Below are 15,599 nucleotides of genomic sequence, written 5' to 3' on the forward strand. Positions count from 1 at the left end.
AAGCTATCTAAGGATGGTACTATAGAACGCCACCTCAAGGTAGGCCTAGTGGCGCCATCTCTTGGTCAGGCCGGAAACTTATCAATCCACCCTCGTATAGGGTCTCAAAACACCCATAAGTGAAAAATTGGGTTTTGCGAGTTTTCGACGCTATTTTTTGTTTACGGTTCCTTTTACCACAAATTGTTTATAATGCAATAAATATTGCTTTGTATTGATAGTTATACGCTTAAATAATTTGTTTAAAACAATTGATTGTTGTCTGTGACAATTTTCTTTCAGAATAGAGTTGGAAAGTCGAAATTTCTCCAATTTTTTAAGCTTTTCAGTTAGAGCCCAAAAATAAAATTTTAAACAATTTATTAGCATGTATAACAATGTTTACTTAAAATAATGTTTAAAATTTGCGGGTTTTCTGCAATTTTTAATATCTTTTCCACTTTTCACGTAGTGAGGTAATAATTAATGCAATGAATTTTTATAAATATCTTTCGGAGATTTCAGAAAAAATTCAACTTGCTAGCATTACTAAGAGTTGATAGTTATAAACACTAATGAGTTTTTTAAACAAACACTTCGTTGACTTGAATTAATTTTTACTCCACTCTAATTGAAAACTTACAACAAATTTAGAAACTTCAGAAAAAATCGCAATTTTCTGTCATTCTTCAAAAATAGTGTTATTAAAAATAATAATAAATTGTTTAAAGAATTTTCAGGGAGGCCACCCATCTGGGTGAACTGGGAGAATTCCCTTAACGTCTGCTTAAATTTTGTTTACTGTGAAAATAATAGACATAATAAGTAAATTTATAGAATCTTACTTTAGAAGGGGGCGGGGGTCTAAAATTCAAATAATGATCCCAAATTTTCTAATTAATGGTGCAGATGTGCTGTATATACAGTAAAACCCTTTAATAGCCCTCACTTCTATAGCCCATCTACGCATTGACGCCGCGCCGCAGGTAGGTCTAACAGTAGCTGCGCGGGGTGCACGGGGTCTGCGGTTGTCACTCAGGCGTGAACAAACAAAAGAGGAATGGGCTATAATGAGTTAGTTCCTACCATCCGTCAGCCCCAAAATCGGCGCTATGTAAGAGTTTCACCGCGCGCGCGCGTGTTTGCATGTGTGTGTGTTAATAGTTTGTCATAAGGACAACCGCAGGATTTCGCCGGGAGCGAGTCATTAGCCAATGAAAGCTTTGCACCTCCAAGAGCGCCGATGATAAGGACAATTAGTTTAACTGAATATTCCGGGTACAATCGTCGCAACTCCCTTATAAGGTCTCTATACCTCTGTTCCTTTTCATTCTCCTCAGCTATGATGTTCTTGTCAGCTAGTGCCGAAAATTCGATAACAAATATGGTTCGCTTCTCGAAGGCAAGGAGAACTATGTCAGCCCTCGAGTGTGCAACAGAATCAGTTGTCGAGAATATAAAGTTCTAGTATATGCGGCACTTCTCATTCTCGACAATTGATTATATTTCCTTATGAGCATTTAGAGGAGCGATATTAAGGTTAATACCGTAAGAGTGACAGAGATGGTAATAAAGTCCTCTTAGTGCCGCATTGTGCTTTTGAATGTTGGTCGTTCCCGCATGAGTAAGACAACTAGATAGTATGTGTGATAGATGTTGGGAGTGTGCATGGCACGCCCTACAGCTATCATCGAAAGTGTCTTGACTCAAAATGTGGCGACGATATGTTAAGTTAGAAATGACACCGTCTCAACATGCAAAAATGAAACCCTCCGTGCCAGACTTCAATCCGGACGATTTAAGGAACGTAAAAATTAGCTCACACGACACTGACTGATCCTCCACATTTTGGTGCAGTTAAGCCCGAGTGTTTCAGCAGCCTCCTCTGCTACTTTGTACAAAAACGTCCTTTGCCCACTTCTTCGTGCTTCCTGACCATTTTAAGAAGAGGGTTTTTTCCATTTGCGACTCTATGTGCTGTACCCATAATAATCCTGTTGTAAAGACATTCAAGGCTCAATATTCCGCGACCACCTTGACGGCGTGAGATGTGGAATCGCGGAAAAGAAGACTTAAGATGCATGCTTTTGTTCATGTGCATCACCTTTCTTGTCCCGATATTAAGGGATCTGAGATCGTTCTTCGTCCACGGAACCACTCCACATTAATAGAGTACTACTGGGACGGCAAGCATGTTCGTTGCAGATACTTTGTATCTTACTTTGTATCTGCTTCGGAGAGTATCCTTTATAGATGTTACATCCTGAAAGCGGCTCTCTGGCACGCCCAGGTATGTATAAGTGTGTCCATCGCAAAGGTTGCTTATAGAGCTTCTATCGACGATAGGTCTTCAGGGATGCCATTAAGTTTTCATCGCTTTTTTTTTGCATTTTGATCTTATCTTTAGTATGAGCCATATCAACCTGTCTATCAATTTCCTTCGAAAAACCTTTCTATCCCACATTAAAAATGAGTTAAGCATTGAAGTCATAATTAACCAATTTTAAATGGCAAATCCAACATGGCGACTAAAAATAACTTTCTGTGGAAACTATAATGAGAATCCAAACTTCTGGATATTTGATACGTGGCCTGATATATGCTCTTTTGAAAGTAAACTATTAATTTATTGTCTTATCTCGGGATCCTCTAAAAAAATTTTAAGTTTTAATGGCTTAAATTGAATCAATTTCTGTTTTTCCCGTAAGTATCATAAGTCACAGCACGAGCAAAATTTGAGAAAAACTCGGCGAGCACCGCCGACCGTGAAGATTTATAATTTTTGTGGGCTTAAGTTGAAGATAAAAGACTTTAAAGACTAATTTGCATGTCTTTGAAATTTTGGCTACAACTTTCTTAGGTCATGCCACGAGTTGAAATCGTACAAAATTCGAGTAATACTTGAATTTTTTTTTAAACTTCTCACGCATTATATTCTCTCCAAAATGTCAAAAAATATCCTTATTAGGGCTCATTTGATACTAGATTTAATAAGTTTTCAACGGTTTATTAAAAAAAGTTTCTCGTTTAATTTTTGAATGAGTAGTCACGATGACAAAGTCACGCCTATGCCAATGGCATCGAACTGGTGCTCGGCTCCGGCCGGCTACGACATCACTGCCAAGAAGAAGGAAAAGGAGGAGAGGTATCAAGATGTCAAAAGGGAGCTGCAACGACACTACCGAAAATATTCGATTGAAGTAATTGTCCTTGTAATGGGTTCTCTCGGAGGTGCGAAGCTATCACTGGTTCGTAATCTTAGTCATAGTGGTTCAAAAATATTCCAAGGCACTTGCGAGATGGATGCCGAAAGCTATCATCCTTTGATCGCTTCATATCTTCAAGACAGACGAGGGTTTCGCCAGCCTGTCTTTGTGATTTCATCGTGCCCTGTGACCACCATCTCGCGGTAGTAAGCTGTGGCCATAGGTTTGATTTTCCGCGGTTCTACTGGGAGCCGGTGTCATTTTCAAATTACGGTTGCTCCCAGTGGGGACCAGCGGTGGTTTTTTAGCCCTTTTTAAAATGATATTGTATATTTTTTAGTTGACCAAATCTTTTGAATACATACTCATTTAGGATTTGTTAAAAAATATAATTTTTCAATTTTTCTTTTCTAGCAAAAAGAGACCACAAGGGCCAAATAAAGAGACAGGGGCCAAGGATATTATTAGACAAATATGCTATGTCAAAAAGTGCTGCAGTGATCCTGCCCCAAGTGACTGGCGGGGTTAGTTTCTCGTTTTCGAAAAATTGCACTGAGAATTCAGTGACGTGTGTAGTATCAGTGAGTTGTCTAATTATAAAAGTTTCTTTTCCCTGACTCTATGATAGTGGGTTAAAATCCTGCGGGTTTAAATGAACTCTGGGGGGAACGATACACTCAACGCACTGATGTTTGTTGATCTAAACCACCCCCTAAGAATTCGGCCCACTCTTACTAAAGATTGTGCCTATTAAGGTTATAAGTAAAAAACAATCACGCGAATGTTTGGACACTAATATATTTCTGAAAAAAAAGAATTGTGGATAAAAAGTGTGGAAAACTAAATGCTATACGGCAAAGAATCACATGCCCTTAAGACCGGTCTTAAAATGCGTCTTTGAACACCCCATACAGCATCAAACAATCAAAATAAAAATCTAGATAAGGAAAACTTTCTGCGCATGTAAACGGAACACTCTTAACGAAAAAATCGCCCTAATAGAGCGTTTCTAATGAGGAAAAAAAATAACTCAAAAAAAAAAAAAATTCAGAACGAAAAAAATGCCCGATAAACGTTGTAACAAAATTGTAGATACGCAAAACTTTCTGCGCAAAAAAATTCCTAACGAAAAAAATTGGCCTAATAGAGTGTGCCCATTGAGACTGGTTGTAAAATGTGTCTTTGAACTTCCCAAAAAACATTTTCAAAAATTAAAAAATTAAGATGATGAAAACTGCCTGCGCGAAAAAAACCAAATACCCTTGAAGAAAAAAATGATCAAAATCTCCGTAATACAGTGTGCTGATAAGACCGGTCTTAAAACGCGTCATTAGATACCCCGAACAACAAATTAAGAAATAGAAGCAAAAATTCTAGATGAGCCAAGATTCCTGCGCAAAAAAAGACTCTTAACGTAAGTGAATCGCCCTAATCGAAAGCGGTCATTGATAAAAATCGCGACAGGAACCTAAAATTAGAACAGGCTTTGTTAAAAAAAAAGTTAAGAGTTTAAGCAATTAAAAAAGTCAGTTATCGGGTTTTGAATGACTAATCTTTTTATTACTATAATTAAAATGAGATTTCGATAAAATCCTTTTAAAACACTATGTATTTGATTTTTTTCAGAATTTTATATCCATGAAGTCCATTCTCGGCAAAAGTGTTGGTCATCCATTAATTCTGTACTACAACCCGTCAACTGTGTCTTTGAACTTCCCGCAAAATATATCCCACATAACAAAAAAATTGTAGATGAGCGAAACTTCTACGCAATCAAAAATATTAATGACAATAATCGTCCTAACAGTGTGTCCATTGAGACAGGTCCTAAAATATGTTTTTGAACTCCCAGAAAAACGTCTAAAAAATCTTGAAATTAAAGATGATGAAAAATCTCTGCTTAAAAAAAACAAATACCATTGACAAAAAAAATCAACCCATTGAGCACGTTCTTACAATGCGTCATTAGATACCCCGAACAACATTAAAAAAATTTAGCAAAAATTGTAGATGAGCAAAACTTCCTGCGCAAAAAGAGAACAAACACTTATAACGAAAATAAATCGCCCTAATAGAGCGTGGACATTAAAACTGTTTAAAATGCATCTCAGTACACCCTGAACATCAAAAACTTTTTTAAAAATCCTGTCCAAAAAAATGCCTTTTAACGAAAAAAAATCAGTAACATCTTCCTAATAGTGTCACAATGGACACATTCTATTAGGGCCATCTTTTTCTTTTAAGATTGTTTGCTTTTTTTTGCACAGGAGGGACGATGTCCTCGCGGGTAGTTTAGATCAATAAAGATCGGTGCTTTGACTTTGTTCTTTACCCTAGAGTTCATATAAACATGTTCGGCACGTCTTAGAATGATTAATTATAACAAAATTCATTTTGCGCAGACGTTGCGTAGGATTTCATTGCGCTCGCTAAATCTGTATAACCGATTAGATAAAAACAATTTACTTCATTTTTCAGATCGATAAACAGGTTATAACGGCTAAACAAGGAAAGACAGATGCCGAAGCCCAAGATAACGCATCTGAGGATGCTCTGAGGCTAATACTTATACGTAAATTATATTCAGAGTCGGGATCAATTCCTTGGATGATTTATGGTGATTTCGCTAAATACAAAATGTTGAGAGACTGGGGTCTCGTAGGTATTCAACAACCTATTCCACTAGAAGTTCCCAGTCAACGAAAAACGGCTAGAAAAAGTTTTCCTCGAAAATCGTCGTTCGATAGTATTTAAAGCTCAGAGTATATTTCAGTAAGTAACTAACAATGTTATTTATTTTTTATGAAAATCGTCCCTTAGGAAAGAGCAATTTTCTTTTATTTTCTATCGCTTTATTTAGCCAAGTTTAAAAATGATAAAAAGTCGTACGTTCCAATGCTGATTATTTTTTATAAGTTTAACTATGTTCTTCCGTATAAGAAACATTGAACTATTTTTAAATTTTGAGTAGGAATAAAATTATCTTACTTGCACCATTGAGTTTCTGCTTGAATTTTTCTATGTGAAACAATGATTAATCGAAATTAATCATATGTATTACGAAAGTATTATATTTGTTTATGAGAAAGATGGTAGTTTGTACTGTTGTTAGGATTCTGGAATATTACGTGACTCGTTATTTAAAGAAAATTTATCAGTCTATTATACTTTTGTAACATTGATAAGAAAAATAAGTAAATTTGTTATCAACAGAAACAGAATTGTTTCAATTTTTCTTCCTGCCAAACAATTTTCTTAATATATTAATTTGAGGGCTGAATTTTTTAAGAACTTGAACGTTAAAACTTATTAAATGTGAGAGCAACGTAAGATTTAAGAAGTTTGTTTTAAAAAATAGTGAAATCGATACGATTCAATTGAGCAATTTTACAGTTTGAAGTAAATTTTAAATTGTTAAATTTTAATTACTAATTATAAAATCGTTCAACTTGAAAGGCTTCAAAGTAACAATTTTAATTTTTCAGTATTTTTGTTATTATTTAATTGAGAACATTTATATTATGAAATTTTACATTAAAATATACAACATTTTTTGTTTCAAATTTCTCAACATTGTGTAATTTAGACACCAAGGCCTTGTTATTTGAAGAGTTTTTAAATCAGAACGTTCAAAACTGAAGAATTTGAGGTCGAATCTTGATCAAATAAATAATTTCAAATGTTTTAAATCTTTAATCCTTAACGGTCACATGCCGTCTCTCACCGCACGGACTTTCCGATTTTTTCCCGATTGTCTACGTTTTTTATTTCAAGTATTTTTTTGTTAATAGTTAAATTATCACTGAGGCTTTGGAGATATTTTATTCCTATTTTGTATTGACTCAACATCAGTCATAATTTTTTTTCAGCCAAAATATCTAAATTTATTTTTGGAGGTTTGACCATTAAGGGTTAATATTAAAAAGCATTTGAAATACAAGAACTTTTAATTGAAAGTGCGGAATAATTTTAAATGGAAACATTGAAGATTGTCTGCTTTAAAATATAAATGTCTAAAGTTACAATATAAAAAATAAAAGCCTTTTAATAAATGTTATTATTTTTATGATTTCGGAATGATCAAAATTTAATAATTTCATATACAGATTAAAAAAAAATAGGACAAGTTCACATTAGGAGCTCTTGAATACTGATAGCGAGTTAAACTGAATTATTTGGGATTAATGTTACAAAATTATTACATTTTATAGAAAGACATTTTTTTATAATAACGGTTAAAATTTTTAACGCAATTTTTAGATTCAAAAATGAACCTTTTTGCATCAAATTCAAATCGTTAGAAATATAAAATTAAAAAATTAAAACCTCTTAATATTGCATTAAACGATTATGAATTAGTCATATTCAACATTAGACATACTAAGATTGAAATTTCGTGAATCAGACAATTTTAAATATCTATAATTGTACAATTTCTCAATTTTAAACTTAATAGTTGAACTTTTTGCGATGTTTCTCTTTTAATCTGCAAAAATGTTTCATTTTAAACGTTTCCATGTTGAATAAAATCCGTTTAAAAATGTTTTATAATCATATTTATTTGTGTTTTACGATCTCGAAATAAAAATTATTCAATTTTAATGGTTTTTGTTTTGAAATTTTTAATTTGAAGATTATCTAATTTTAAAAACTTAAATTCGTACTGTATCGATGGTTTGATGTTAAATTTGTGCAATATTGAATTTGAAATTTAGAATTGCTCCACATTAGGTTCTTTAATTTGGAAATTCTGTTTCGAATACTTCAAATTATAAGTTGTTTAGTTCTGTGAGTGACTACCTTAATTTGAAAGTGTTAATTATCCAAAATTTAAAGCATTGTAGTTCGAAATCAATTTGAAAAATCCAATTTGGAAGAACTTAATATTGAAAAAGTCGAAACTGAAAGGTAGTCGAAGCCTTATTTTTGAAAATAAAATCAAAGTAAAGCGTATTCAAATTAGAAAGAATAAAATTGAAAATAAATATATCCCGTCATTTGAAATTTCGCAACTTTCATATCAGATTATATAATGCATTTTAGTGGGTTAATCAAAGTGTAAATATAAATAAATAAAGTGGGACGATGGTCGTGGGGGCTTAAGTGTAGGCTTTGGACCCACCCCGTCGGCTTGCGGGTTCGATTCCCGCTCACACTCTGGAAGAGCCTCGGCGGCCCATGCGGTGAACACTAGCCTAGCAAGGGCGTTCTTCATCTCTGGAGAGTCGTGGGACCGGGTACCTCTAGAGAAAAAGGTTCTCTAAGTACTTAAAGCTGTTGCTCTTGGTGGTTCGGAACCCACCTTAAACTGTAGGCCCCCCTCCCTCTACCAAGTAAGTGTGTGGAGGTGTGTAAAGGAATAGGGAAGAAGGTGCAAGGAAAATGTAAACCCTTAGGGGACACATTAGAAGCTTCCACTAATATAAATAAATTAATTAATTTTAATATGTATAAAAAATATATGATAAAAATAATTAATAAACAGATGCAAACGTCCGATTGAAACTGTGTAGACTATTTCCAATTTTGAAATAATTTTAAATCAATAGATTCTTTCATTACATTTCAAATTCTATTAACCCTTTCAGGGGCAGTGGTACATATATGTACCACCTGTTTTCTTGTATTTTTTTCAAATGCTAAGTATAGTTTACAGTTTCCAGCATGTTTACCTTTATTCTCAGACTTTTAGGGATACATGCTTCGTAATTATTTGAAAAAATGTGTAAAATTGTTTATTAATACATAGTTATAAACAATTGAAATCCAAAAAACGCGTTTTTAAAAATAAATTCGGCTATACTCAAACCGAAAGTCGTAGAGATTTGAAATTTTTTCCAAACATTTGGCATGTTATGTCATAACATATATTTTTTTCAAAATTTTCGGCACGCTAGTTTTTTCGAAAAAAATTTGAAATATATCAAAAATGGAAACTTGTAACGTATGTGTAATTAATTGTTTTTTGTGATACTGTATGATTTTTTAAGGCCGCTAATTACGATTCTCATGCCAAAATTCATGATGGCGGATCCAAAAATGGCGACAACATTAGACCAAATTCGCGCGTTTCCTTTGTGACAGAAAAATTTGCACCTAAAAGGGTTAAGGGGGTATCCCTATATAGATCGCAGAAAATTGTTTGTAACAAAACTACACAATGTTTCCATCTCAAATTTGGACTGATATTTATTGACGTTTCATTACAATAAAATAAAATTTTTTAATGCAAAATGTTGATAAACAAATCCACCATGACACGCGAAAGTTGACAACTTTTTCCTCCTCTGGTTTTATGGGCAACGCCATCGGTCCTGTGCTTCTCTGAAACATTTCAATCGGTTCTTTTTGTTAAGATGTATACCTCGTTCATATACCTATTTTCAAAGCTTGGACAAATTATTTCACAAAATTACAACAAAATTTTCGAAAAAAAATTTTTATTGTTTATGCAAATAAGTGGTTAAATAATAATTTTACACAAAAGCAAAGACGTATATCAACAAGTCAATTAAATTGTCTTAAAAATAGCGTTTTTTGGATAAGTTGAAAAGTTGCTGAGTTCCCGTGCCCATAAACTCGGAAAATCGGAAAAATCTGATTTCGAGATAAACACGTTGAAAGTCCGAGCGCGCACCTGCCTACGTGCTCCGCGCGCTGATGGACGTTAGGGAAAATAGCCGTAGCAGCTAAGTGGCTCTGAATTTTTGTCTAAAATTTTAACAGAGTACTCTTGAAATTGTATACTTTCGATTTGTACCAGAAAAAAATCCATTTTCAATCCATTCAAGTTGACATTTTTTCAATATAAAATTTCAGAGTGCTAATATTAAGCTTTGAACGTTACAATTTTTATTGATCAATTCAAAAAATTTTAATTTGTAACTGATAGTGTTGAATTTTGTTGTACAAATAATAATTGAACAATTACTAATTTAAAACGAAATAATTTGAAATAATTGTTTAGTTAAAGATTCATCATTTGAATTGAAAGTTCATCTTTTTTGTTTAAAATTGAACTATTTCAGTTGAACATTCATTATTTTAGTTGAAAAATCATAACTTTGTTTGAAATTGTAACTATTTTTTTTTAATTTATTAAAATGGCCATCTCGAAATTTGAAAAACAGGATCTGGAAAAATGATCAATTAGAGGGAAATTTGAATAACCTTGTTCTAAAATTTATAATTAATCTTCTTCCGATATAATCATTTTCTTTTGCAATCATCATCACTCATATTCCTATTATCTTCCACCTTACCATACAACCGGTTATTTCATAATCTTTCACTACTTTTTTTCTTACATTCTCTCTCTTCGAGCGTATTCGTATTTTCTTACCCTCTCCTCTGCTGCTTCTTCACATGTATTTGTGAGCATCTCTACCGGCTTTTCTGGCGAAGCAGCAACTCTCTGGGGGCAACGAAGTCACTCAGTCTTGGTGAGAACTTGGTTGAGTTTAGCTGATACGTGGTGCAACGATTCCTAGAAAAATGGTAACTCAGCTGTGTACACTGTCCCTTCTACTAGTTTTTGCTCAAGGCAAGCCAGTGACCTACGACCAACGTCAAGATGGAAGTTTTAATCTTCACGCACAATTAGACAACATCATGATCGTGATTGCCACTCCTGGAGATAAAGGACCCAGCAGCCTTTTCAGTGACATTGCTTCTCAAATTCTAGAATTGAGAAGCCTTACTTCCAGAAACAAAAAAGTCTCCGTCGAGGATGAAGAAATCGTCGAACAAGGAAAAGATCCACTCAGCGTGAGGATTTTGCGAATTGAAGGTCAAAATGATGCGGAAGGGAATGGGGGTCAAAGTCAAGGACTGGGAAGTTTAAATCTATCTGAAGAACTTCCAGGTGAAGGAGCAGCCGTGAATCAAATCAGGGCCTTCGATTTATCGAAAATTGATGACATCCAGCAGATTATGACTAAGACAGATAAGTATATTAAGGATACAATTAAAGAAATGTCCAACAAGAAGATGGAAGAAAAACCAGAACTCATTCCTGAAAGCCTGGAAAAGGAAGTTCCACTGATTGCCGGACAGCAGGACATCATTCTAAGTTCCGCAAAACAGGAAATTCCAGAGATGGAACGATTGCCAGGTAAATTAGTTTTTCACGGAACGATTGTCGAGGTAGATAAAGCAACTGGTAAAATAGTTCACAACTTTGAAAATAAGAAGCCCATTGAGAATAAACCTAGTGACAAGAAGTTGGCGAAAATTGATATTCAGGAAAAGATTTTTGAGAAATCAGGTGTTACTGAGGACAAAGAAAAAATTACTCCTGAACTTCAAGAGAAGGCTCCGATTATTCTACAAGTATCCGAGAAAATGAAAGAAAAGATTTCACCAGTAAGTGAAGAGATAGCAATTCTTCCTAAACAATTGGAAAACCAAGAAGAGAAAATTAAGAAACAAGGAAAACCCGAAATCTCGGAAGCTATTGAAAATAAGGTAAATAAGGAGAAGAAAATTGCAGTCAAAAATGAAGACAAGGTGGATTCAAAGGGTGAAAGAACTGAAAGGGAATTGCGAGCTCCTGCGAATGATTCAAAAAGTCGGATGTCCTGGAAAAAGGAATTGCCGAGGATTGAGGATCTGAATGAAGAATATGCACCTAGTGATAAAAACGAAGTTCGTCTTATCGTTAAAGAAATTTCTCAATTAAAACCCATTGGAGATATGATCGAGAACTGTGGACCCGGAAGAATTCGCAATCGATACGGAATTTGTCAATTCGATGAGTCTTTCAATTAAATATTTTTTATCGCATATTCTTAATAATCTCAAGTCTATTTTCAATATATAAACGAATATATTCAAATATTTAATCTTCCCTCATTTTTACTCAGACTTATTTATTTTGTTCTCCATTTGCTCAATTGTGTGAACTAGCTTTAAGATGCTTTTAGTATTCGGATAGATTTTTTAACAAGAGTTTAAAATGTAGTTCAGAGGAAGTCTACAAACAATTTATTTTATAAATTTGAAGTATTATTTGTATGCATGAGACGTAAATTATTAAGATTATGAAAACAAAAGAATGATAATCTGGAAGTGTATGTGAGGTTAACAAATTAATTTAGAACAGTTGTAGCGCTTATGAGAAGATTGTGTAATAAAGACTTCACTCAAGGTCGATTACGTTTTCGCACCCATTCATTACTGTAACTCGATTGCGTTGGCACTTGTTTTTTAATATCAATTGACTTCGTTTATTTATAAACTATTTTTTTTTACTTTTATGTAGAAAACAGGCAAAGTACGAATAAAAATATATTTAAAATTAATGTTTTTCTCCTTTCTATCCAGAAATTCATAGTATTCTTATTATTAAGACTGTTTTGAAATATATTTCATAAAATTCTTAAATATTTAAATTTTAAGAAGTTGTAACTGAAAAATACAAATAGGAATTAGGTTTTTCATATACATTACTATTTCGAGCATTGCAATTAAAAATTTTAATTGTGCTTTTAGAGAAGAGACTATTCAGTGCCAATAAAGGATGGCTATAATTGATATCTTTTATGGCAAGTCTCGGAAGTTAAAATTAGATTTCTGGAATGTAATGATGGATTCAAGCAGGAGCGTCGTTTATTTAAATTTTACTTTCGTAGAAAAGGTGGAACTTTCTTGTGTTTTCTTTTTTCTTCCGTAAGCAGATGCATTTGCACATTCCAAGAGAAACGCAAGGGTAAGGTTTCAGAGAGAAGGAGAGAAAGAGAGATAAAGTGGAGATGGAAGAGGCCACTTTAGGACATTGCCCCTTACTAATAGGTCTTTTACATCGTGCAACTTTATAATCTTGTTTATCTTCTTTCACCTTAGGGTACAGGAAGCATCAGTTGCTAGGCGAGAAATAAGAAGTAAAAAATATGAAGGGCACAAGCACTTACATTTTTTTAGTAGATTTTAATCAAAATTAATACCTGTAAACCTAGATAGGTCCAAAAAGGCTTTTTTATAATATTGCATCCCCACAAATTGTTACTTCTGGTGTCAAGATTACCTCTGATTTTTGGGAGCTTTAAAAAAATATATTTAAGAGTCCTCAGACTGGTTTCTTTATAAAATGATAATTTTATTTAATGAACTGCTGTATAGTAGACTCCAAGCTCGTTTTTCAAATAAATTATCAATTTTAATTAAATATCCACTGCTGATTGGTTATTTTAAATGATACTAAAGTCTTTTATAGACCACCTTCAATTACTTAAATATTTCTTTTATTTTATTTTCATTATGTCAATCTTCAAAACAGTGATACCAAATATTTTCACGTAATTTTGCTGAATTTTCTACAGCCCAATAAAATTTAGGAACATTTTAGTTTCATTGAGAAAATGACGTTTATTGTGTCTTGTTTTATTTTGTTTGCACAACGTTTTCATTAATAATTTAATAATTTTCATTTAAACATCTAGATACAACTTTATATTTAATTAAAATATTTACCGGTTTATTTCTGTTTCTTATAACCTTTATTTTCTTCTATGAGTGTCAGCCGTAAAATTTTTAAAAGATTCAAATTAACCAAAAGGCGGCGGTTTTTTGTGACCAGGAGATTTTTTACATAAAATCTAATTTTATAATTTTCCTTGCAAACGACAGATACTAAATAATGAGTTTGCACGTCTAAAAAATTCATATGAAAAATATCTCTTCCTCTTTTGCGGTACATACATCGTTGACGAGAAAAATTCAAAAATTATACGAAAAAATATGTTTTCTGGCAAACCCCTAAATTTGGTATTCTATCTAATATTTTTGAGAAGTTTTTGCTAATAGGAAGAAGGGATCCTATATCAGCTATAAGCGGGCAAAGCTGTTTTTGGTGACAAAAAGGAGAAACTCAACAAAAAATTAGCGCAAAATATAAGTGTGATTTTTTTGAAAAAATCTACTTTTAACATTTTTAGAAAAACTGTCACCATTGTGTTAATTTTGAACCTTTTTTAAATGTTGCATCGCACTTTGAAAGAAGGCGACAAACATTATACAATTAAGTGAAAATTTATAGATGATTAAAGCAAACAAAATTTTTTAAATAAAGAACAAAGTCAAAAATTGCATAATTTTAAAGAATATTTTTTTTAACAAATCCGAAAAACACGTATTGACTTATTTTTTCTAAGAAACAACATACTGCGTCCCTGAAAGACTCCACAAGATCATAAGAAATTTCTATAAATCTAAAGGGATTTAAAAGAATTAGATAGTTTTCCACGGATTTCAGAAGATTTTAACAAAATTTAAGGATTTTGAACAGATTTCAATGAATTACAAATATTTCAATAGATTTGAGAGTTATTAGGGGGTTTTAAAAGATTTCAAGGGATTTCAGGGGGCTTTAAAGGATTTTACTCGATTTTTGTGGGAATACGAAGGATTTCACCAAATTTACGGGAGTTTATAAATGTCAAAGAATTTTAACGAGTTTAGGTTGTTTGAGGAAAGATATCAATTATATAAAAAATACTTGAAGAATTTCCGACGGGTTTCTAGAGAACTTTAGAAAATAAATTAAATTTCAGGGGATTTATAATGATTTCTCCGGACTTCAGAGATTCCACCATTCCAAGGAATCAAAAAAGATTGACGAGTTTTCTAGGAATGTTAGAAAGGTCTCCACATCTTTCAGAGCTTTTAAAGTGTTTAAAAAAATCGAATATATTTCACGCGATTTTATGGAAGATGTACATTGCATATCAAATTTTAAAAAGTTAAGCCCTCGAGTTAATATTTTTAAAAATTTGCATGATACTAATTTGGTACTATATTGAAAAATGATATTTTGCAAATAAGTCCAAAGTCTGAAAGTAAGAAATATAACAGTTAGTTCAAAATATCTGAATATGCTCGCAATCTCCGAATGAAATAGAGTCGTACAAAATCTTCAGTAGCATGCGACCATTTTAAAGTGCTCTAGAGTATTCCAGGACACTTTGAAAAATTATTAGCGAAAATACGAATGAAATTATTCAGTATTATACTAACTAATTGCAAGATCAAGAATAGAATCGTGATCGTTTGATAGAATTGTTTTTAATTTCATTGGAAAAAATAGAAAGATATTAAATATTAAACATTTTTTATTCAAGGGAAATTAAAGTTGTGGATACTCCCTTATGTCTTATGAAGAAAATAAGGCGAAAAAAAGTCTTAGGAACGAACTCGGTAAACGTATAATCATCATTACACCAGTACATTAAACTAATACCTGGCAGTTGCTAAGGAAGAAGATAACAAAAAATTGTTAACCCTTTTGAAATACAACTTTACAACTCGCGTCAGCTTGTGAATGCAAAGAGAGAAAAAGGTAATTTTAACTTGCGAAAACGAAGATTATGCGGAACAAAGATTCCTCTTTTTTTCCAATAGGTTTAGCTACACTGCAAA

The 15,599-nt window shown here is 32.8% G+C and overlaps 2 protein-coding genes across 5 annotated transcripts in view; both read left to right on the forward strand.

Annotated features, from left to right (window-relative positions):
• The window catches only part of LOC117178147, a 15,362-nt gene extending 8,961 nt beyond the window's left edge, over positions 1 to 6,401 (forward strand). For 3 of the 4 annotated variants that reach the window (XM_033369408.1, XM_033369409.1, XM_033369410.1), the window contains exons 5-6: positions 3,600 to 3,766; positions 5,664 to 6,401. In XM_033369408.1, coding sequence (XP_033225299.1) covers positions 3,600 to 3,766; positions 5,664 to 5,939 — 443 coding nt within the window. In that variant the 3' untranslated portion in view covers positions 5,940 to 6,401. The remainder of the gene's footprint in view (positions 1 to 3,599; positions 3,767 to 5,663) is intronic. The other variant, XM_033369411.1, reaches the window with a different exon arrangement.
• Positions 6,402 to 10,601: 4,200 nt separating this feature from the next.
• LOC117178596 lies at positions 10,602 to 12,471 on the forward strand. Its single transcript, XM_033370020.1, has one exon. It carries the CDS (start codon positions 10,680 to 10,682, stop codon positions 11,952 to 11,954), a length of 1,275 nt encoding a protein of 424 aa, XP_033225911.1. The 5' UTR covers positions 10,602 to 10,679; the 3' UTR covers positions 11,955 to 12,471.
• Positions 12,472 to 15,599: the final 3,128 nt, after the last annotated feature.

The sequence above is a fragment of the Belonocnema kinseyi genome, chromosome 8, assembly GCF_010883055.1.
Source record: "Belonocnema kinseyi isolate 2016_QV_RU_SX_M_011 chromosome 8, B_treatae_v1, whole genome shotgun sequence".
Lineage (NCBI taxonomy): Eukaryota > Metazoa > Arthropoda > Insecta > Hymenoptera > Cynipidae > Belonocnema > Belonocnema kinseyi.